General features: G+C 37.6%; 1 protein-coding gene across 1 annotated transcript; it reads left to right on the top strand.

Moving 5' to 3' along the window:
- The first annotated feature begins 16 nt into the window (after nucleotides 1–16).
- BET1 (Bet1 golgi vesicular membrane trafficking protein) lies at nucleotides 17–14219 on the top strand. Its single transcript, XM_006053949.4, has 4 exons — nucleotides 17–181; nucleotides 4961–5085; nucleotides 11573–11629; nucleotides 13028–14219. Exons 1-4 carry the CDS (start codon nucleotides 163–165, stop codon nucleotides 13181–13183), a joined length of 357 nt encoding a protein of 118 aa, XP_006054011.1. The 5' UTR covers nucleotides 17–162; the 3' UTR covers nucleotides 13184–14219.
- Nucleotides 14220–25756: the final 11537 nt, after the last annotated feature.

Genomic DNA, 25756 nt, shown 5'->3' with positions numbered 1-25756 from the left:
GCCATCAGCCAGCGCGGTGTTTAGAGTCTACTGATGTCGTGGCGCACTGGTGGAAGAAGTTGCTGTTTCGCCGGGCCCTGGTCCTGAGGACGCGGTCCAGGTGGTCCCTGGCCTCTTCCTACCCACCCCTCTGCCCGCCTTTTCCCCCGCTCCTCTGGCAGGATGAGGCGTGCAGGCCTGGGTAAGAAGAGGCTGAGATTCGAAGTTCCGGGACCCTAGAACTGGTAGTGCTGGGCGCAGGGGCGCGGGGGGGAAATCGGACTGGCCCCTTGTCTCTGGAACCTGAGGCAGAGAGCAGGGTGTATGGAGGAGTCTTTGGAAGTGGTGTCAAGTGGAAACACCACCGCTTGTTCCAGATCCTAGGGGGTTCCTTAAGTTTGGTTCTGTCTCAAGTTACGGATGGTAGGTTTAGATGGAATAGTGGAGAACTAGGGGTGAGGTATGTACAGGTACCAACGCAGTGAGGAGTTTTTTTTTGTAGTGTTACTGACTGAGCGCGGTTATGGAAATTGGTGAGTTTCCATAGTTGCTGAAGTCTGTCTTCGCTTCTGTCTACTGGACCTAATGTTAGTTTCTTCAGAAGTGAAGTTTGAAGAGTGTTGCAAAGCACACTGATAATAATCGTATTAGCCTGGTAACAGTGAGTTTCACAGGTAAACCCAAGTGTCATTTTTGTTAAAGGCCGTGATGTGGATCTTCGGAGTCAAAGGCCATTTTACCCAGAACATTTCTTATCTGACCCTTGTTCCACTGGTAAGACGGTAGAATGTAGTAATACCTGGTGACTTAGCATTTGTTCTTGACTTTTGGCCTAGGAAGTAGTTCACCAAGCAGCAGAACAAATTTAGGCACAAGAATTTACAGTGGGCTGTTATAGCACAAATCCATTAAAACAGCATTTTCTGGTTCTGGAACTATTAAGAGATGACTGGGAAAAAAGAAAAGAAACATGCCATATTAATATACAGTATACCTGAGAAAATATATGAAATACTTGAAAAAGGATAGTGTTTGTTACCTTTTTCAATTCTTATAATTCGATGGAAAAAAAGTTTTTCAAAAGTGTCAGGTATTTAAAGTTAGTGAAAGTTGCCAGTAACGCTAGGCATGTAGATTGATTAGTACATTGTAGTATGAGAAAAAGCTCTTGAAAAATGTAGTTTTTGTGAATACTTGGGTCATAAAAGGAAAATTGGCTGGGTAAGTTGTAGAGAAAAAAATAACTCGTTTTGAACAAGTTTAGTTTGATATGCCTAAATGAGTTTCCTTTTTATCATTAATGATAACAAACATTTATTGTGTATTTGCATAAGCTCTAGGTATACAGTCCTTTGTGGCTTCCCTGTGGCTTAGTGGTAGAGAACCCACCTGCCAGTGCTGGAGGTGTACACGAGATGCAGGTTCGATCCCTGCGTCAGGATGATCCCCTGAAGAAAGAACCCACTCCAGTATTCTTGCCTGGAGAATCCCATGGACAGAAGAGCCTGGCGGGCTACAGTCCATGGGGTCACAAAGAGTCGGTCAGGACTGAGCACTCACAGGCAGTCCTGTGTAGCTCTGTTCATGCTCCCCAAGCTTCTCATCTAGTTGAGGAGTAGAAATATGTACAAAGATAAATTATAGTACAAGGTGGTAGCCATACAACAAAATACCAAATACGTTCTATAGGCCGTGAATGTCCCAGGGATTTCACAGAGAGCGCTTGGTAATTTGTGTGGACATAGAAGCCTCAACTGCAGCTTAAATAGCAAAGTGTAGGAGAGTTTGTTTCCAGTTGGAAGGGTGACCCTCTCCTTGTACCAAAACAATTGTAGGACTAGAATCTAGAATTATGATTGATGTGTTTAAGGGATTATGATTAAACCAATTCGGTTGAAGTAGGAGACATAGAACCAGAACCAACCACATTGTGGAGACCTTTGAGTACCAGGTCAAAGAATTTGGATCTCATCAGTAGGTCTTTGGGCCTTTTTGAAAGTTTTGTGCAGCAGTATGCTGTGAAAGTGCAGAGAGAGGAACTTGAGAGATGGTGGTTCTGAGCCCTGACTGTACACTAGAATCACCTAGAGAGCTTTTAAGGCTTGAATACCTGGACCCCAGCCCAGACCAACTAAGTTAGAATCTCAAGGATAGAGTGTTTTGGTTTTTTTTAGTTTGTTTTTAAACTCCCCTGTAGTTGAGAGGAGGAAAGATGATTCCTTAGGTGTCTGTTGTTGTAAATTACATTGGAGAGATGTGACATAATGTGACAAGAGCTTTTTTTCTAAGTATCAATGTGTATTGGGGTCATTAATCTGATAAATATTCATGTAGAGAAGCCCCCCCGCACTTCATCTGCATGCTTGGTGCCTCAGTCGGGCCTACTCTTTGTGACCCCAAGTCATATAGCCTGCCAGACTCCTCTGTCCAGGGAATTTTCCAGGCAAGGATACTGGACTGGGTTGCCATTTCCCTCTGCAGGCCCACAGTTCACATGACTGTCTAAGTGACTCGGTTCATTTATGATACAAACTATGCAGAAGAAGCATTTGTTTATGGACACAGTGTGAGGATTATCTTTGACACCCATTAGCTTTCCTACAAATTTTCATGCCAGTAAGTCACACAAAACAAGTGGCTAAACTTGGAATAACAACTCCTAACTTTTGATTTTTTTTTTTTTTAAATACTGGGAATGGATGATAGTGTGGGGTAAGATTAACTCTTTAATAGGAGAAGGTGCTTTGAAAGCTTTCTGGACAATAAATAAAATGGGAATTTCACTTTTAATAGTGGAACAGTGCAGAAGAACTCTAAAAATAAAAATAAGATATGCAAAAATAATAATGAAGGAAATGGAAACCAATAGCCACTAATTTAAAACTGAATTCCTTGGGGAAGTTGTCAAGTGGTTAATTCAACCAGTCAGTAATGACTTACTGGGTGAACATTATTTATGTAGCATATTAATCATGTAAAATATGAAGAGATTTTTATTTCCTTTAAGGATTTTGGTCTTTATTGAAGTAGACTTTGTATAGCATATCATTGGTGAATAGGATGAGAATGCATTTTTTAAATGATTCTTTTAATTGTTGAGTAGAGGGAAATATTATGTGTCGTCACTTGTCTTTACGTTGTACAATGGCACACTTAGAGAACTTTGTAGATGATGGATCAGCAATTGGAAATTTGAGGAAGGCAACTCTTTCTCCTCAGTAATATACTTGTTTAACATTTTGTTGTGGGTTTTGTGGTGGTAGAGATTGTGTGTCTCCTGCTTGAAGTACTTGTTAGATACAGGGATACAGAAACAGGCTGAGATGCCGCTTTTGTCCTCAAAGAAGCTTATGACCCCACTGTTGACAAAGGAAGACACATTCAAAGCTGAATAACTGAATTCAGATTCTGTTCATTAATTAGTTCATTTACAAGTATTTACTGGCTATGCCTTACTGTGTATATATGTTTGGGAGGGATCTATAGCCATGAGCAGAACAAATTTAGTTTCTGCCCTTGGAGTGCAGTCCAGAGCATGATATTAGTGTTATGTATAGTCAGAACTGTAAGAATTCAAAAGAGGGTTTTGCTTTTTAGAGAAAGTGAGAGTTTTACTATGCCTGGAAAGAGCTTTCTGTTCACTTTCCGACACTTCCATCAGTCACCAGTGTTGCCTGCTACTTTCTGCCCTTCCATCTTACTGTCAGCGCCACTTCATTCACTCTGAGTAGACGGAGGCCTCTAGTCTCTATTATCCCTTTCCTCCATAGAGCCGGGCTTCCATTGCCAGTACAATCCTTGTCCAGTCTAGTCCCCAGAATCCATATATATCACCTACTCTTTTGACAAGGAATCTCAACGTCTTGGGGCTCTGTTCTTCAGCAGCCCCAACACTGCACTCCAACTCTTGTTTCAGTCCAACCCTCCAGGTTCTCATGGGCTGATATAGGTTGATCAGTTTTTCTGCAGAAAAGTCACACATCCAGGTGAAAAATCACACTACAGTATAATTGCCTCAGCCACAATTGCTTTACCCCTGTAGTAATCCTGTACAACCCCAGTTATTTTCCTCCATTATTCTCTACAGTTTTTTTCCCCCAAAAGATCACCATTCTTCAAAGACAGGCTTTTCTCTTATTTCATTGAGAAAATTGTCAACAGTTTTTTTTTTTTTTTCTTTTAAATGCAGTTAGATAATACCCTCAGCTATGCTTTCCTTTCTCAGTCCTCCAACGTGTTAGTACATGTATTCATCGTTCAAGGCTCACTCCACCAGTTGGAGTGCCTGATGAATATCAAGTTATATTGGGCAGTGCCTGGGACTGTTGTCCTGTATCCCAATGCTCTTCCCTAGAAGAAGAGCTCTGAAAAGTATTGATAGCACCTAAAAAAAAAAAGGGATCTGATGCATGATAGTTTATCAAGTATTTGTTGAAGAATGAATGAGTCTTCCTCTTAAATCTGAGTTAATATTCTCCGTAAGTTATTTTCGCTCTCTTCTGTTTATAAGAGCTGCCCATAAAGGACCCTCCCTCTGCCATTAACTCCGTCCCGTTGTATTATCCTGTCTCTGCCTTTCCCTGCACAGCCAAGCTTCTTCCATAGGTAGTTGATGTTACTAATTTTAGGGGTGTGTGTGTGTGTGTGTGTGTGTTTAATGGTATAGTTCTAGAGAACAGGAAATACGTCCAGAATACCCTTATATATCAGTGTGTATTTCACAGTCTTGTGGGCAATCAGTAAGCAGTCAACAAATGGCGTATTGAGCTGAATTCAGTATCCTTTGCTTAAGAGAGGTTATTAGAGTTGTTCTGAACTCTATTTGGTTATTAATTTTTAAAGTTCATTTGGAGTGTGAGTATTACAGACATACCTGGTCTGTCTGCCAGCGGCCTCCAGGGGTCTTTTTCAGTTCTTTCTAGTCAGGGTTTCAGAAGGGACTTGTTTTTGCTACAACTCTGCTTGGGACTGATCCTTGCAGGTGAAGGAGTACCCCCTGGCAACTATGGGAACTATGGCTATCCTAATAGTGGGTATAGTGCCTGTGAAGAGGAGAACGAGAGACTCACGGAAAGTCTGAGAAACAAAGTAACTGCGATAAAATCTGTAAGTATATAACATGTACTTTTTAGTTTGTACATTACATGTACACGCTGCTATATTTAAAATGGATAACCAAAAAGGACTTACTGTATAGTACAGGGAACTCTGCTCAATGTGTGTGGCAGCCTGGATGAGAGGGTTGTATGGAGGAGAACGGATACATGTGTATCCATTGAGTCCCTTGGCAGTTCACCTGCAACTATCACAATATTGTTAATTGACTGTACTCCAGTACAAAATAAAACAGTTTAAAAATGTTTATTTTTACTGGCATAGGGGATTTATTCCACAAAATGTATAGTTCAGTGATATGAGCTTTCCCCCTAGATTTAACAATTCAGGGATAATAAAGCACCTAGATAGCCCAAATCACCTAAATTCAGTTCAGTTCAGTCACTCAGTCGTGTCCGACTCTTTGTGACGCCATGGACTGCAGCACGCCAGGCCTCCCTGTCCATCACCAACTCGTGGGGTTTACCCAAACTCATGTCCATTGAGTCGGTGATGCCATCCAGCCATCTTATCCTCTGTCATCCCCTTCTGCTCCCGCCCTTAATCTTTCCCAGCATCAGGGTCTTTGCAAATGAGTCGGCTCTTTGCATCAGGTGGCAAAAGTATTGGATTTTCAGCTTCAACATCAGTCCTTCTGATGAACAGCCAGGACTGATCTCCTTTAGGATGGACTGGTTGGATCTCCTTGAGAGTCTCCAAGGGACTCTCAAGAGTCTTCTCCAACACCACAGTTCAAAAGCATCAATTCTTCGGTGCTCAGCTTTCTTTACAGTCCAACTCTCACATCCATACATGACCACTGGAAAAACCATAGACTTGACTAGACGGACCTTTGTTGACAAAGTGATATCTCTGCTTTTTAATATGCTGTCGAGGTTGGTCATAACTTTCCTTCCAGGGAGTAAGTGTCCTTTAATTTCATGGCTGCAGTCACCATCTGCAGTGATTTTGGAGCCCAGAAATTAAAGTCAGCCACTGTTGCCATTGTGTCCCCATATATTTGCCATGAAGTGATGGGACTGGATGCCATGATCTTAGTTTTCTGACTGTTGAGCTTTAAGCCAACTTTTTCGCTCTCCTCTGTCACTTTCATCAAGAGGCTGTCTAGTTCCTCTTCACTTTCTGCCATAAGGGTGGTGTCATCTGCATATCTGAGGTTACTGATATTTCTCCCAGCAGTCTTGATTCCAGCTTGTGCTTCTTCCAACCCAGCGCTTCTCATGATGTACTCTGCATATAAGTTAAATAAGCAGGGTGACAATATACAGCCTTGACATACTCCTTTTTCCTATTTAGAACCAGTCTGTTGTTCATGTCCAGTTCTAACTTGCTTCTTGATCTGTATACAGATTTCACAGGAGGCAGATTAGGCGGTCTGGTATTCTCATCTCTTTCAAAATTTTCCACAGTTTATTGTGATCCACACAGTCAAAGACTTTGGCATAGTCAATAAAGCAGAAATAGATGTTTTTCTGGAACTCTCTTGCTTTTTCAATTATCCAACAGATGTTGGCCATTTGATCCCTGGTTCCTCTGCCTTTTCCAAATGCTACTTGAACATCTGGAAGTTCAGGGTCCACATATTGCTGAAGCCTGGTTTGGAGAATTTTGAACATTACTTTGCTAGCGTGTGAGATGAGTGCAATTGTGTGGTAGTTTGAGCATTCTTTGGCATTGCCTTTTTTTGCGATTGGAATGAGAATGAACCTTTTCCAGTCCTGTGGCCACTGCTGAGTTTTCCAAATTTACTGGCTTATTGAGTGCAGCACTTCACAGCATCATCTTTTAGGATGTGAAATAGCTTAACTTGAGTTCCATCACCTCCACTAGCTTTGTTCGTAGTGATGCTTCCTAAGGCCCACTTGATTTCACATCCCAGGATGTCTGGCTCTAGGTGAGTGATCACACCATCATGATTATCTGGGTCATAAAGATCTTTTCTGAACAGTTCTTCTGTGTATTCTTGCCACCTCTTCTTAATATCTTCTGCTTCTGTTAGGTCCATACCATTTCTGTCCTTTATTGAGCCCATCTTTACATGAAAAGTTCCCTTGGTATCTCTAATTTTTTTGAAGAGATCTCTAGTCTTTCTCAGTCTAAAGTTTTCCTCTATTTCTTTGCACTGATCACTGAGGAAGGCTTTCTTATCTCTCCTTGCTATTCTTTGGAACTCTGGATTCAAATGGGTATATCTTTCCTTGTCTTCTTTGCTTTTCGCTTCCCTTCTTTTCACAGCTATTTGTAAGGCCTCCTCAGACAGCCATTTTGCTTTTTTGCATTTCTTTTTCTTTGGGATGGTCTTAATTCCCTTCTCCTATACAATGTCACGAACCTCTGTCTGTAGTTCTTCAGGCACTCTATCAGATCTAGTCCCTTAAATCTTTTTCTCACTTCCACTGTATAATCATAAGGGATTTGATTTAGGTTATACCTGAATGGTCTAGTGGTTTTCCATACTTTCTTCAATTTCAGTCTGAATTTGGCAATAAGGAGTTCATGATCTGAGCCACAGTCAGCTCCCGGTCTTGTTTTTGCTGACTGTATAGAGCATCTCTTGCTGCAAAGAATAAAATCAGTCTGATTTTGGTGTTGACCATCTGGTGATGTCCATATGTAGAGTCTTCTCTTGTGTTGTTGGAAGAGGGTGTTTGCTGTATCCAGTGCGTTCTCTTGGCATAACTCCATTAGCCTTTGCCCTGCCTTATTCTATACTCCAAGGCCAAATTTGCCTGTTACTCCAGGTGTTTCTTGACTTCCTACTTTTGCATTCCAGTCCCCTATAATGAAAAGGACATCTTTTTTGGTTGTTAGTTCTAAAAGGCCTTGTAGGTCTTCATAGAACTGTTCTGCTTCAGCTACTTCAGTTTCTTCAGCGTTACTGGTCGGGGCATAGACTTTGATTGCTATGATATTGAATGGTTTGCCTTCTAAGCAAACAGAGATCATTCTGTTGTTTTTGTGATTGCATCCAAGTACTGTACTTTCTTTAATACAACTGTCATTTATTCCAGTGAAAGAAATTTCCATGAGGAAAAACCTTTCTTTTAATAAGGAGCCTAAATTATCAATATTGGTATTAAAACTCAATTAATTCTTAATTTCATCCAAATGTTGTATTTTCTAAATTATTAATATTATATGATATTGCTTAGTTCAATAATCGATTCCTATTGATTTATAAAGACCTTGAAAATAATACTCATTTCAGAATGTAACAGTTTCCAGGCTGAATACAGTTTTACTTTTCAAAAACTAATGAAATATCAGTTAAGTTTTAGCAACGTGACTCAAAATTTAAACACAATCTGAGTACAGGTTAGAAAATGTCAAAACTTATGGTGTGTGTATATATATATATATATATATTTTTTTTTTTTTTTTTTTTTTTTTTTTTTTTTTTTTAAAGCTTCAGCTTTTTTTGGTAGTTAAATCTTAAATACTGCTTGTAGTGTTTTACAATACTACAATACAATTACAATGTAGTAATATCTCAGAGCATTCCACCTTCAACTCCCCAGCAGCTCATCTTCTGACTTTTCTTCTTCTAGTTTCAAAGCTACAAATCTCAGTCTTTTCTGTTTCTGCCTTTGAACCTCGTGTCAGTCACCAAGTCCTATGTTCTTTCTCTCTATTGTTCCTATGTTGACCTTCCTGTTTCTAATACTATGCCCGGGTTTTCTTCAGTGGACTATTGCGAAAGCCTTTTAACCTATCTGTTTCCCATTTTTCGTATTTTTTGGTCTGAGCTACACCCAGTAGTCATCACAGTCATCTTTTTGGTTTTCAGAGTATTTTTTAAATTGCATTCTACACTCCCAGAAGTCTTCAGTGGCCTCCCATGATGTAAGAAATGAAGTTCCCACTCTGTAGCTTGATGAGACAGGTTCTGCAGATTGTCCCCAGCTTTAGACCTCACCTCCTGCGCTCAGAATGTGTGTGTGCTGCCGCCAGATGGATTTGCACGTCCCTCGTACCCTGTGCGCACTGTCGCCCTCCCACTCCTGCATCTTGGGTCATGCAGTCCCCTTGCCTAGGGCACCCTCTCCCTCCTGACCCTGGCTGAAGTCTTGCCCATCTGAAAGGCTCCATCTCTTCATCTTCTCTCCTCCAGGCTTCACTTGCTCACCACATAAACCTAACCTTTTCCTTGTGAACGTAAGATCATTTGTACCATTTCTGTAGCACTTGTTGCATAATGATCTGCATTGGAATTATTTGTATGTAAAAGAAATTTATCAGAATACAGCGTTTTCTATTGTAGTTTTACATTCTGCATAGCACCTAACATATTTCCTTCTAGTGTATTGAGTTAATATGTATTAAATAAAGGAATTACAAAAAGATAGTTTTGATTATGCCTTAAAATAAACATGTGTGGTACACTTATAGAGCATTCATTGGAAGCTTATGTTGCCAAAACTTAATTGATAGTTCATTAGTCTTTGGAAAATTGAATTGTATTTCAGCCTAGAGACTGTTATCTCCTGAAATGAGTATTGTTTTCAAGGTCTAATTAAATCACAAGGAGTTGATCTATGAACTAAGCAATATTGTATAATGTTAATAACTTAGAAAATACAACATTTTGGAGGAAATTAAGAATTAAATGATTTTTTTTTTAATTCCAATATTGATATTTTAGGCTCCTTGTTAGAAGAAAGCCTTTTTCTCATGCATTTTTCTTTCCCTGGCATGAATGACAGTTGTAAAAATAGGCGATTTGGGCTGGCTAGTTTCACAGTTGCTTTATTATTTCTGAATTGTTAAAATTTGTGGAAAAGCTTATATTCCGATCTATAGAATCCTAGAATGATTTTGTGTTGATATTACCCCAGATACTTACAAAATAAGTTGAGGACAATATTTGCAGTGGTTTACCATGATTTTTAGTAGTTTCCAAGATTTAGTAGTAGTGTGTGTATTCAGCTATTTTAGAAGTGAAGTCTTGGATGAATTTATCATATGAAGTATTAGGTTTTGATTTGAATAGCAGCTGTAGTCACTTATACTTCATTCGGACTCGGCCTCTTCTCTGCAGAGCTTCATGCTGTGGGTAACACTAACTTGTAAATTTTTTCCAATTTGTTATCAAATTTTAAGGAAACAACACCTTTACAATCTAAAGAAATAATGAATTTAGGCTTATAGTCAAAGTAATGTCACATTCATTAGGAAAATATTACTTACATCTGAACTTAATATGGGAACTTAGATAACATTTTTAAAATGTAAATGAAGAAATATACAAACAAATGCTATTGCGTGAATGATATAAAGAGAGAAAAAAGAATTCAAGGATAAGAGGACAGGAAAGAAACATGTACCTAAATTAAAAGATGGAATTGAATATTAAGTTTAAATCAAAATGAAGAACAGAGAGACAATGTCTATAGTTGAGAAGGAATAGAGATTCTAAATTGGTTTTCTTTTTAATTATGAAACTAAGGTAACTTTATAGGAGACTTGGAAAATACAGAATGAATAATATTTCCACTATATATTACAATTAATTATGTAGATTAAGATTTTTAGTTGAATTTTCACTATCAAACTCTCAAAAATGAATAGAATGAATAGACAGAAAAGTAGAACGATATAGTAGACTTGAAAACACTGTGAGCCAATTCAGTATAATTAAGATTTATACAGTTTTCACATATCAGGATACAAATTCTATTAAGTTCCCATAGACTATAAACTAGGAGACACTGAAGCATATCCAGAGGATAAGACCAAGTGCAAAAACTTGATGGCCTAAAGGTATTGAAATCATACAGTGTCTGTTCTCTTACCACTGTGGAATTATGTTAGAGATCAGTATCAAAAGATATTTGAAAATAACCCACATATTTTCAAGTGCAATGTGACATTTCCCAAGAGCAATCTTTGACTTGGCCATTGAAAGCCTCAACAAAGTTAAAAGATCGAAAAAACAGGGTGATTGCAGACAGCAAAGCATTTAAATGTGAAGTTAATATCAAACTGAGAACTTAATATCAAAGATACTTTAAAAACCCCATATATACTATGTTTAAAAAAAAAAGGAAATTAACATATGATACAGTGTTATTAACTACAGCTTTTATCCAAATTTCACAAAATTTTATGCTGGTGTTCATTATTTGTTTTCATCCCTTATTCAAGATTCCATATTGAATTTAATTGCATTGATCAGCTTCAGCTGCATGCAACAAATTCTGATAAATTCTCTTCACTTTTATTCTGCTACAGATATTTTCTAATTTTCTTTGTTATGGCTTCTTAGATACACCCATCATTTAAAAGTGGACATTTAATTTCTAAGTTAGTTTTTATTAATTTCAGTGGGAAAAATAACCAAAGAATAAAGTATATTTTATATTTTTAAGACAGTTTTATTTGAGAAAACATTTATGCTTAGAATGGCATTGTTGTTTTTACTTTATAACACTTAAAAACATTTAGGTAAGTAATAATGTTTATGCTTTCTTCTTTGTAGCTTTCCATTGAAATAGGGCATGAAGTTAAACATCAAAATAAATTATTAGCTGAAATGGTAAGTGGTAATGATTTTAACTTTAAGAAACTTGACTGGATATTCTCAAATTTGGCTTGGAATAACTCTAAGAGTTGTTTCTGCCCTATTTTTACATTTTTCATCTCGCCTAACCCACATGAGTAGGAGGAGGAGGTAGGAGTGAGTGTATATTTTGTCTTGTATTTAGAACACTGTTAGAGACTCGGGACAATGACTATTTCAAGCCGTCTTTAAGATCTCAGAGGATATAGACTGCCAAGTAAATGCTTTATATCCAGTCAACCAAATGTCTTTCACTTAATGTAAACCTGTCTTCTGCTTGATCTCCTAAGGATCACTGTGAACGAGTCAATAAGATTGACTATAGTAACATCCCCAAGCCTTTTCTCTCTAAACAAGCTCAGTAAGGTATGCCTTTTCTTGCTAGAGGCTCTTTTTATTCCTTACTGTTCATTTTGGACGTCAAACTCCTCTGGACCGTCCCTAGTTTCTTCAAATGCTTTTAAAATTGTACTATTTAAAAATGAATATTGCACTGAAAATTTTCTAGTGAAGGTTGTACATTAGAATCACTTGAGGAACTTTGAAAATATCCATGCCTGGTTCTCACTTGAAATATACTGATTCAGAATTTTAGGGAGGGGGGCGTCGCTCGGTATATGTATTTTGATAATATTTTAAATCCCAGATGATTTTGTTGCATAGCCCTAGTGAAGAACTATTAATGTAAAGTGCTTAAGCTGCCCAGAACCTGAACTGTACAAAGGCTATCGTTATGTCAGGACCTTACATCCCAGGTTATTGAGATTTCTAAAAAAGTGCAGTCTTTCCAAATCATACGTAGTTCTCTCACCTTCAGGACTTTTCTAGCTGTGTTTTAATGTGGCAGTTTTTCCCCATCCATATTTGAAGTCTTTACCACAGTTTACTACCGCTGCATGATAGGCTCTTAACTTTTAATAGATTCTGCTGACCTTCGAAGTCAGCCTCCTAAACAAAAGGGTCTTAAAAGTAAAGGTAGATTTAACTGCTAACCATATTCAGTGGATAAATTGCTGTACTGGGAATTTAACCTTGGAGAGTGATACCTCCAACAAAATGAGGGGGAAACCTGTGTGATGGTAGATGAACCTCTTCTATTGTTAATGTTTTTTAATCCACATAATTGGAATAAGACCTAAATACTTGGGATTTTGAATTACTCTGGAGCTGAAAAAATGTTTATTGGATAATGAAAGAGCTTATTTATTGAGAAAATTATTTTGCATGGAGTAATCAGGTTGATTATCCAAGTTATACACAGGCTCCAGAATATGTCATTAAAAGTGTATTCTAATAACTGTATATTAAATTACTCAAATATGCATATGTAGAATGTTAGAATCCAACCATTATGTTTTCCTTTTTTCCTCACAGGATTCACAGTTTGATTCTACAACTGGATTTCTAGGTAAAACTATGGGAAAACTGAAGCTTTTATCCAGAGGAAGCCAAACGAAGTTGCTGTGCTATATGATGCTGTTCTCATTGTTTGTCTTTTTTGTCATTTACTGGATTATTAAACTGAGGTGATGCGAGTCAGTGTGAGTTTGGAATTTGTTCCAACTTAACAGCTTGGAGTACCACATCAGTAAAAAAAAAAAAAAATCAGCATCAAAACATTCCTAAATTTCAGCTTCTATGGCTCTTCCCATCAAAGAGTACTGAATCTTGTTTTATAAATCACACCAGATAATACAGTGCTCTTTGGATACTGTTTCTTAATGATTCACTTTTTGCCCCTATTTTCAGGGGTACTGAGATGTTCTGAGGTTCACTCTGGCCCTAACAATTTTTTCCTGTTTTTTGCTGTGAGATGAAAGAGCAGTTATAAAATTCTGTTGTGACCATAAATGTAGGTTTCTGTTGCACATAAAGAAACTTACTGGGAGAGTAGCAGTGCCTAAAGAGCCTGGTGCTGTGCTCTTGAGGTGGGAGCAAGTCTGGGATGGACGGGGAATGTGTTTTCCTGAATTGTCATCGCCCCAATGTTGTACTCTTCTTTCCTCCTTTATTTTGCTTAAATTGTAGGCTGATTTTTTTTTTTTAACCTTCAGTTTTCCTAATAATTTTTGATGATATGACTCTTCTTCCCCCTCTGTACGCAAGGACCTCAGTCTTGACTAAAACTTGTCATTTTGGCATATTTCTAGTAGGACCCAAAACAAGTGTGTGCCAGTACAGTTGACATTTTGTATTAACTTTATGTATATATAACATTGACTTGGCTTATAATAGTTTTATGATTTTAGCCACTTACATAGGCCATTTGGTTATCATTTATGACAGAATAATGTGAAGCTAAAGTAATTGCTGAGCTCTGAATGGAAATAAAATGTTCAGGAAAAGTAATTGCCTCTGCTTTATTATGTGCTCAAAATAAATACTCAGACATTGAACTTGGGGTTAAGGGCACAGTTGTTTTAATCCAGTGTATTTGTTTATAGGAAACATTTGCAAAAATGGACTGCTAAGTAGATGTCAAAATGTTGTGAAATTGTCTGTATTGCTACTGTTTTGGAATTTGCTCATTGATGGGCTTCAAAAATAAAATTTTTAATAAAATATATTAATTGACTTTGTTGCTTCTTTGTTCAAGTCTTTTTTTTCCCCCACAAACCAAGAAGTGGTTCTGAAAACTCACAATAAACTCAGGAAAGCTTAATGTATTATTTCACTACTTGGTTCAAACAAACGAGATAAATCATGACAACAATTTCAAAAATCTATTTAATTCTTTCTTCCTTCTGCTTGGGGACCCCTAAGAAAAAGTACTTCCAGAAATAAAATTTTGGGAAAACATCAAATATGGGAAAGTTCTAATATTTTTATAATCCTTTACAAACTCATTGCTAAATCTGAAAAGGACTTTATTGCTCTTGGTGTCTGGGAGGTTGATTGTAATAACTGAATAAGCAAAATATTCATGTTATTATTTTTATTTAAACGTGAGACTTGTAGGTGTTTGGTGGGTGATACACTGTAAACCCTGTGCTTTAAATGATAAAAGAAGCTTCAGAAAAATCTCAAGTCTCTAGATTTTTTCTGAAAAATATCTAGTTATTTCACTAGGAGTTGGTCCAAATGGTAGAAACTTTAATTTACCTGCCCCATCCCCTATGGATACCAGGCATGAAAGTGAAGTCACTCAGTCATGTCTGACTTTTTGCAACCCAATGGACTGTAGCCCACCAGGCTCCTCCGTCCATGGGATTTTCCAGGCAAGAATACTGGAGTGGCTTGCCATTTTCTTCTCCAGGGACTCTTCCCTGACCCAGGGATCAAACCAGGTCTCCTGCATTACAGGCAGACTCTACGGTCAGAGCCACCAGGGAATCCCCTATACCAGGCATAGGTTTCCACAATGAGGAAAGAGAGAATTATACATAATACTGATAGACTTTAAATTGTATACTACTTAAGCAGAGAAGAGTTGTTAAATCTTGAGTAGGCAACATTTTAAACATCAGAATTCTGGAGCAGAAAACTATAGCACCTGCACCCATAAAAACCATCTATTTCCATCAACCTAGTTTCCCTGATTTTTCAGTGCTCTTAAATTTCTCATTTTGTGTCTTGAGTTTGCATCCTTGTAGAAAACGTGGGGAAAGTGCTTGATAATTTGGGTTCATTAAATCAGTAAATAACTTTATCAGGCCATATTGATGAACAAACTTTGACTCAGTATTTACTGGGAAACACAAAAGCATAGTAAGACTGAAAGCTATGCAGTCACACTGCCTGAGCGTAAATCCTGGCTCCCCTATTCATGTCATAACTGATTTGATGACCTCTCCACCTCAGTTACTTTATTTGTAAAGCAAAAATAATCGTATATAGGTAGAAGTAATACATTCATAGAGTTATTGTGATAAATAAATGATATTCCTTGTAAAGAACTTCAAATGGGTTCCTGGCACTCAGTGATGGCTGTTGCCTTTGTGGATCTATGGACAGGTGCTTGGGAATTTTAATGTCACACTAGCCCACATGTGGCTGATAAATTTTGGCTGCTTTCTCTCCCATAATCCCACCAGGGATATAAGCAGCTGTTTGTCTTTTCTGGGAAGGGTCATCATTTTCTGGAATTTAGGTTTTTTTTAATGTTTGTATCTTCAGCAATCTGATGGGATTTCGTTTTTAAAAAACCTTGAGTTATTGGAGTGAGAACAACAAACTTTTCAGCTTTCTGGAAACAGAAGTTTGAAGGGAGAGAACTTAGAAGGTTTTCTACTTGGTAAAAAGTTATAAACATTTCATTTCTTTTTACTTTTTCTATATATATTTAACTTTCTTCTATTTTGAAATGTTGAGGTAAGGGGCACAAATGATTTTATTTTTAATTTATGAAACACCAATTAGTTATTCCCACAGTAAATATTAACACCTTTCTCTCCTTATATGTTATTGTGGTTAGATGACAGAGTCATTTTCTTGTGTATGTATAATATTTTGCTCTACTCAATTTTTTTATACTTGTACCAATACCACACTATTTTCGTCATTGTGGTTTCATAGTATTTTAATAGACAACACATACCAATTTATTCTTTTTTCTTATTTATTTATTTCACATTTATTCCTTTTTCATATTCTATTCAATTTATTATTTCCAATGAACTTCAGTGTAGTCTGGTAGTATTTTAATAAAACATAGTGGATTTTGATAAACACGTTCATATTTTATAATCTTCACTGGAAAAAAAAAAAGAAAACAAATGTTTCCCTATTGAAATGTTATATTTTGACTCCAAGCAAATTTAACATTTTTTCACTTTATGTTTGTATTTAATGATATATAGTGGTAAACCAGCTCCTTGCAGTTAGTGGTAGGGTACTGAGCTTTAGTAACTTTTAATTTCTATGGTATAAATATTTCCACCACCCTTGATTTGAAGCTACAGAATGGAACAGCACTGAACACAGAATTATGAAAACATATGGATAGTTGGCTCTAATAAGCTGGTACAAACTGGCTGTAGTATACCACTAGTTATATTGATGATAAATATTCTTTTTAAAAGTGTAGAAGTCAGGGCTTCCCTGGTGGCTCAGTGGTAAACAATCTGCCTACCACAGTAGCAGATGTGGGTTCAGTCCCTGGTCAGGGAAGATCCCACATGCCATGGGGCACCTAAGCCCATGTGCCACAGCTCCTGAGCCCACATGCCCGAGAGCTTGTGCTCCACAGCAATGAGAAGCTGTGCACTCAACTGGAGAATGGCCCCTGCTCACTGCAACTAGAGAAAAGCCCACAGAGCAATGACGACCCAGCACAACTAAAAATTAGTTTTATTTTAATTGGAGGTTAATTACTTTATAATATTGTATTGGTTTTGCCATACATCAACACAAATCCACCACGGGTGTACACATGTTCCCCATCCTGGACCCCCCTCCCTCCTCCCTCCCTGTACCATTAAAAAAAAAAAAATTAGTTTTAAAAGCCATTTTTTAAATGTAGAAGTTATTTGTTCCTTAAATGAGAATCTCTTGCTTAAATTTTAATAGACAAAAGCTCAGGCAACATAAACTGATAGATTAACCAGAATAATGTTTTTTAAATGGCATATGTCGCCTTCTTTTCTCAATATTTATGGGTAAATGCATGCTACATATATTGATCTCCCATCTTCCGGTAGTTAAAATACTGTATACAAATTATATATTGTAAAGGTAGATGATTATTGTTATTCTCTATGGTTTTCCCTCCAATTAATTGCCCAGAGTGTAGGGATTGTACTGGATATTTTATAAAGATTTCTCTTTATAGATGCAGGTTATCTTAGCTGAGGAGTTCAAATCTTACGTGTTTGCCTTTTGAGAAGTTTTTCACAAGAAAAACTCTTGTGAAAACTCTTTCAACTCACCATATAAATTGAAGAGAGCTGCAAAGAGGTCTTAGAATAATCTTTCCTAGTCTTCAATGTGAACAGAAAGATCAAAATGCACATAAAATATTTTGGACCAAAAAAAAAAAAAAAACTCCATATATTTGGTATTAAACTTGAAAATTCACAGAAGTTTAATTAATCATCCATAGCTTTAGTAGTAAAGGGAAATGCAAAATATAACCACATTATCCATTGTAAGTATTCTACCAAGGCGTTTATGATATTTAAAAGAAAAACTAGCAGAGACATCTGCAACATTGTAAAGCAATTATCCTCCGGTTTAAAAAATTGGTGAGAACTGAATGCCAAGGACATGGCATCTACTTTATGATGCACACTAGAATTTTCCCTCAAGCACTTGGCAGAGCAGGAGATCTCAAGAAGCATTTGGTAAATAAGTTGATGTTTCCTATTAGAAGACATATCTTTTTTTTTATTATCTCTCACTAAAATTTCAGTGCTGATATCATAGAAAACCTTCAATAAAAATGTGCAATGTAAGTAGTAACATTATAAGCCCAGTTACGAGCTAAGCTTCTCTGAATATTGGAGACACGATACTGTAGCCATTCAATTAATTAGGGGCCAAAAATCATCACTAATGTAAAATTCTTCTTTTGTTTTTCACTTTATAACGCTGAAGCCCATTCTATTTTATGGGCTAAAATAGAATGCTCTGCCTAAAACGTCAAGAACAGATGACACCGAATCAGACCCAAGTAGCAGAGGAGCTGAGGAAAGCCACTTAATATTCCTTTTCTTCCATCCATCACCAATCACATTTTGAAACAGAAGAGGTTTCCATTCTCCCCCAAACTCCCCTCCCACCTAGGCCGCCACATAACATTGAGCAGAGTTCCCTGTGCTGTACAGTAGGTCCTTGTTGGTTATCCATTGTAAATATAGCAGTGTGTACACGTCCATCCCAACTCCCTAACTATCCCTTCCTTCGCTATTCACCTGTAACTATCACAGCATGGTTTGTTAATTGGATATACCCCAATACAAAAATAGCAAGTTTAAAAAATAAATTGAAAAAACAGAAGAGGTTTATCAACGTCTCTGACCCAAGTTGATCAGGTGGGTAAGGCATTCTATTCCACAAAACCTAGTGTTTTCAAGAATCTTTTTTTTTTTCTGTCTCAGAGTAATTTAGACTTGACTTCTATCCTTAGCCAAGATGTATGCATATCACTCAAAGCCCTACAACAAGATATGTAACCCAGTTAGTCATTGTAAGTGGTGGGAACTTCGTTGGCACACAGATCAAGGTCAGAGAGTGGGACATTATATACTCGTGGAGGAAGCTGTCCAATTAAGACAGCGTTCTTGGGTTGCCTACACTTTGTTACCATGGACAATACAGTCATCACATCCGCTCTCTTAATATCTGCTGAAAAAGGAAATCAGAGGAAATAGAAGCTTTATTTTATATCTTTCAGGACAGGCAGTCCATTCTTATTCAGTAAAGGCAAGTGATAAATATTAGCAACTTATCCCAGGGACGGGGGAGCTTGGTGGGATGCCGTCTATGGGGTCGCACAGAGTCGGACATGACTGAAGGCGACTTAGCAGCAGCAGCAGCAGTAACTCTGCTCTTTCAGTCTGTCATGAATTTTCAGAGCTAAAAATTTATGGTCTGGTCACAGGATTATAGAATTTATCGTGATTTGTAAAATGAGAATTCCAACATGTATCTAAAAGTCCCAAAGGGAAAATGGCCAAAATGGAAATGAGCCAAGTTTTGAAGAGACAATGAGTGAAAATTCTCCAGAATTGAAAAAAATTACATGAGTTCTTTGATCAATATGCCACACTACAGTGCAAAGAGATTATAAAGAAAAAAGAAGAAAATAAAAGAAGCAAAACCTCACAGGCACAGCATATTAAAAATGCAAAACATTAAAGATGAAGAAAATAAGTTTTAAATGCATTTCTTTAATAAGAGGACAATTGGACATAGAATTAAGATGAACATAAGAGGAATATTTTAAAGACAAAAAGGTACCTGATTTTTCAGGCCATCTTCTTGCCAGTGTGGACTGAACTGTTCCTTCTGTTCCTTGCCCTATTCTCAGATCTTACAGAGTAAAAAAAAAAGGGTGGGGGGGTGGGGGGAATGGCTTGTGAATAAAATCACTTCAATCTATAGAATTTCCATAATGGAGACTGAAATAGTATCACTCCTGACACACAGGTGAGAACTAATGGGAACAGGGGTCAGGGAAGAAGTAAGCTTAAATGCCCCAAATTCATGCAATTACATCACACCTGCTCTTGTACAGGAAGATAATACGGCCTCAAGAGCACTGCTTCTTTTCAGAGCCTCATACCCACTAATGCAAAGAATAAGATCCTTAAAAACAGTAATAAACATAGTTGGAAAGGCAAATCTGGGAAAAACACGTAGGATTATGGTAATTTAAGAAGACTTGTTTCACTCAGTTTTAACATCAGAAGCTCTACCAGTTTCATAGCTGCCCAGATAAGAAGTAAACTCCCCAGCAGTGGATGGAAATGACTCTGCAGTGTTTTACTCCCACGCCTGAGGCTGAAGGGTCTAAGGAACACAGGATTAAAGCTGGACAGAGTAGTAGAAGTAGTGTTGGCCACTCAGTCTTGTCTGACTCTTTGCAATCCCATGGACTGTAGCCCACCAGGCTCCTCTGTCCATGGCATTCTCCAGGCCAGAATACTGGAGTGGGTAGCCATTCCCTTCTCCAGAGGATCTTCCCAACCCAGGAATCGAACCCAGGTCTCCTGCATTACAGGCAGATTTTTTACTGTTTGAGCTACAGGGAAGACCAAAACTGGACATAATTATAAGCAAAGGAAATAATCAGTTCCATGAGAATCAGGGTTGATTGCTGTGTGCCCTGGTCTATTCCCAGTGCCCAGGTGCTCCAGAAATATTTACTGAGTGAGAGAATGAAGGCAATCTGAAACACAAAGTGAGATATAAATTTAACATGCAATTGAGATCACTCCAAAATGCATCATACTTTCTCAAGACAGTATTTAAAATAAGCAGAATCTAACTACTGATTTTTTGTGTAATCATAATTAGAAGAGGACAAGTTTATGAAAATTAAGAGATCATGTTAGGCTGAACTTCATTAATTTATGACATGCCACTTAAGGGAAAAGACTACTATTTTCAGATGAATAATAAGAACATGTTTTTAAGTAGTAATATTTATAATGCACCTTTCAGTTGGTTGTATGTCCTTCCTATTGCATTGAAAATTGATACAGGTAGGCTTTCCTGGTGGACATTGGTTGTTTTATGTAACCAGCACCCAGGGACTGCCTATCGTGGGGTGTTCTCAACTTATGTAAGTGTGGCTTCCTGGTTCAGAAGCCAAAGTGACTGAAGATACTCTCTTCCTGCCCTTCTGGTAACTCGGCCATAGGCTCAGAATCCAAGCTTGACCAACCAAGATTTCAAAAGATGCAAGCAGCTGAGAAACTATTAATGGCAGAAGCCTCCGCCTCAACTGTCTAACAGAGATCAATGTGCAGTCCAAAGGCAGCAACCTGATTGTCCCATGTTGAATGGTCTGGCAGGGACAGTAAAAAAACCAGCCTTGGTATCTACAAGTGGCAATGCCATTGGCCACCAACCAGGGTGTTCATGAGTTGTGATTAGACATGCTTCCTGCTCTCTAGCCAGCCTTCATTTATTTGTCCATATCCACTTTCTGTTCTTGATCCCCTGGACTTCAGCACGATTATATGGGCAAACTGCAACCAGGTTCATTTTCTCATCAAGTTAGCCCAGGATATTTTCTTGGCATAAAACTTACTGATATACCTCACTGTTTGTGGCACAGATCCATGTATGACAATAATTTTAGTATTACTGAGAGAAAACACACAAAATGGACACGTGGTCTCTTACATATTTGCCACCTTAACTTACAGAGAAGAAAAAGTTCTGATAATTGTGCAGTGAGTTAATTAATTTGTTAGGCAGTAATCCTGATATGTCTTGGTTCTACATAAACTATTATCTATATAGACAGCAATGCAGACCATAACAGCTGCAAATGACTCTTCATATTTGACTCAAAATCTGACTATGCCATATCATACACTGTCTTTCAGATAATTCTTTCCTATTACGAAGGCATGTTTCATTTTTAACCAGGTAACTTACTTCTTGGGAGTATGATATTGATGATGTTTCTAATCTATACATTGATGCTATTTGCCTTAAAGTTATAAGTAATTAAGCAGCTGATTAGTAACATGCCGATCTGATTCATCATTTGAATATCCTTCTGAGTTATACATAAACATAAAAAAAAAAACTAACTTGTACATGCTAAAGTAATTTAAAAATCTCATATTCTCATAGAGGTCTAGAAAAGAAAACTGAATACTTTTCCAAAAGATCTAACTTTCTGACTTTGCTGAAGGAGAGAAAAAAAAAAAAGAATTACATACATAAATGTATATGTTCTATTACATAAACATATTCTAATTCTACAAATACTCTCAATGGTGAGTTTTTGAAAAGAAATTTATTTTCACTCATTCATTAAGATATCATCATATCAAGAGGAATTTAAACTTTAACAATGAAAAAATAAACAAAAACTTCTCAATCCTAAATGGAAGGAAGATGTAATCAAATAAATGTTTATTTTTCAAAGGACCCAAATTAAAAATATTGACCTTGATTCCTATTGGCAACAGCATAGGATTTTTGTCATACAGAAGACTTCTTGTTCCACAGACTATGAGGTCTAAGAGTTCCTTTCTGAGAGGGGGTCACATGGGAAGGTGCTACCTGCCAAACCTTCTATAAGCCTGAATAATGTAAGATGATGACTTTACTTCTGCTGTTTCTTTGAAAAAAAATTCCTTATTATAACTAGATTCTCAGTCTACCTTTATGAATTAGGAATTTCAGGTGCTAACAGAGAAGAGAATGTCTTTTCCTTAACCAAGGAAGAATTCATTGTTAACTGGCTTCAGCACTCTATCTAAAGCATGTAGGCTCTGTCTCTGATTTCTCCTTAATTGCCCTTCATCAGTTATTAAACTTCTGCACAATTCCTACCATGCAAAAGCCCTTATCCGCTTAATTGGAGCTATTTTATATCACTTATGCATAATGATTTGACAGTACAATTAAAAAAATAATTGGCACATAGAAACAACTGGTTAAGATCTGTTTGGGAAATGGGGTACTATAACATACCAAGATGTTGTAAATGGCTAGATGAATGTTTTCAAGATTGATGATATCCAATAAACCTTACTATCTGGATAAAGTGAAAGTGTTAGTCATTCAGTCATGTCTGTTTGCAGCCCATGGACTATAGCCCGCCAGCCTCCTATGGTCATGGAATTCTCCAGATAAGAATACTGGAGTGGAAATTCCCTTCTCCAGGGGATTTTCCTGACCCAGGGGTCGAACCCAGGTCCCCTGCATTGCAGACAGATTCTTTACCATCTGAGCCACCAGAGAAGCCAAATTGCTTCTTAAAAGTTAAAAACTGTAAAATATGTGGGCAATTTATTAAACTTTTTAATTCATAGGATAGATATATTTAATAAGTAGAATATCAACATTTAAAATTTTGAAGTCTATAACCACATAAACTATTTCATGAAAAGATATGTCATTAAGAATAATTAAATCCACAGTAAATATTTATGCTATAAGAATTAAACTTTAAATTATTATTTCTGACATCTGCCTCCTCCTATTAAAATAAACAGTAAAAAAATGCACTTAAAAAAAAAGCTAATGGTTGTGAAAGAAATTTCAGAGTCAATGGGATCCAAACCACCAGAATCTGATTTAAGTTAGATCATCACATGATTTGAGTTGCCAGATCCCAGAGGTAGGTAGGTGGTGGCAGAATTGAAACTAGATCTGGTTACCTTTTAACCAAGTGCTTGGACCCATATCACCACCTAGACTCCCCCTCAGCCATGTGGTTTTCAGGCACTTCTGTCATGTGGATGAAATACAGTGAACAGCAGGCTTCTCTGTTGGTTTAAAAATAAAAACATACACACTAGGTAAGACAGGCTTGATGATGCTTAACGAACCACAGGAAGTTCTCAGGGGCTCAAAAGGCCAAGATCCATCTCTTGCCCTTGCCACATGCCCGTTACAGGTTGTCTAGGGAGCTCTGCTCTATGTTATCCTCTGCGCTTAAGCTGGGGTAGGCCCCATCTCTGAGCTTCATAATCACTGAGGGAAGAAAACCGGGATGTGCAAACAGTTCTTTATTCTGGGTCCAGCAGTGACATGTGACATTCTGTTCACACATCCCTGCCAAAGCCTAACCCAAATATCAGCAGGCAGAGAGGGAAATCTTACTATATGCCTGGAAAAAAGAACAATATTTGGTGAGCAGCAGTGATGATTACATTATATATATATATATACACACACACACACACACACACACACACAAATATATGTGCTATGTGTAGCCACTCAGTCGTATCCAGCTCTTTCCAACCCCATGGACCGTATGCCAGGCTCCTCTGTCCATGGGGATTTTCCAGGCAAGAATACTGGAGTGGGTTGCCAAGCCCTCCTGCAGGGGATCTTCCCAACCAGGGATCAAACCTAGGTCTCCCATATTGTAGGCGGATTCTTTTTTTTTTTTTTTTTGTAGGCGGATTCTTTACTATCTGAGCCACCAGGGAAGGCTATATATATATATATATATATATATATATATATACATACATATATATACATAGTGGTGGTTTAGTTGCTAAGTCATGTTCTGACTCTTGCGACCCCATGGACTGCACCCACCAGGCTCGCCTGTCCATGGGATTTCCCAGGCAATAATACTGGAGTGGGTTGCCATTTCCCTGTCCAATATATATATACATATTCCTCTGAGCTTTGCAGGGAAAATATTCACTTTATTATACATTATACATACTGAATAATTCCTATATCTGTAAAAATGCTACTGCTGCTGAGTCACTTCAGTCGTGTCCGACTCTCTGCGACCCCATAGATGGCAGCCCACCAGGATGCCCCATCCCTGGGATTCTCCAGGCAAGAACACTGGAGTAGGTTGCCATTTCCTTCTCCAATGCATGAAAGTGAAAAGTGAAAGTGAAGTCGCTCAGTCATGTCTCACCCTCAGCAACTCCATGAACTGCAGCCTTCCAGGCTCCTCCATCCATGGGATTTTCCAGGCAAGAGTACTGGAGTGGGGTGCCATTGCCTTCTCTGAAAAAAATGCTACTAGCTAATGAAATTTGATACCTGATTATACCTACTTGCTTCATGAAATATGTTATTAAATAGATGTTTTTTAATGGATAACATATAAGACGTAACAACTAGAATTTTAAACCAGTTTTTAAAAACCCATATGATTTGAAGATTCAGTTTCTTCAGAAACACACTTGTTTATTTACTAGACAAACACTTTGCACATAAATGCTACGTTTCCCCTCAATTCAGTTTTACCCATTTAATAATGAAGTAGGGCAGACAATTTATGCCATAGGTATTTTTTCTGTTTTAATGGATGTGAGTTTGAGCAAGCTCCAGGAGATGGTGAAGGAAGGGAAACCCGGTGTGCTGCAGTCCATGGGGTCACAAAGAGTTGGACTTGACTGAGGGATTGAACAACAACAATTGGAAACTCACCATGGCTTCAGGGAAGTACCTGGAGAAAAAATGAAATAGCCTTGGTGTAGAGAAGATCTAAACATTTGAATGGGAATATCAAGATTGTCACTAAAAGCACTAAATATTTTTAGGGGAAAGAAAGCCAAATAAATTGTTCCTTGGTTGCTTAAACTGCATGTGCTGTTAGCTTATTTAAACATTAACTTTTTTTCAGGTGCTGTGCAGCTTATATGAGGTTAACATAGGAGCACAATTGCCTGCACAAAGAGTAATAATATTATGACAATTAAAAGAATGTCATTTACCCAAAGGTCTTAAAAGCCAAATAATTGAAGCTTTAATGGAGCAGGAAAAAGTTCTGAGTCAGAAACACTTATGTTTAAATTTTAGCTTTTCCATTTTTAGCTGTGTGGCAAGTCGCATAATCTCTCTGGCACTGTTTCCTCTTCTGTGAACTGAGGGTACCTTTATCTCCGTCCCAGGACTGTTGAAGGATCTGTCGTTCATTTGCTTAGCAAAATACTGAATAAGCCACTTTTGCGTGCCATGCACCTTGCTGGACGTTAGGGATGCAATATAGCA

This window comes from Bubalus bubalis, chromosome 8 (genome assembly GCF_019923935.1).
Source record: "Bubalus bubalis isolate 160015118507 breed Murrah chromosome 8, NDDB_SH_1, whole genome shotgun sequence".
Classification (NCBI taxonomy): domain Eukaryota; kingdom Metazoa; phylum Chordata; class Mammalia; order Artiodactyla; family Bovidae; genus Bubalus; species Bubalus bubalis.
Note: the sequence above shows the minus strand (reverse complement) of the source record. Positions and strands in the feature narration are given on the sequence as shown.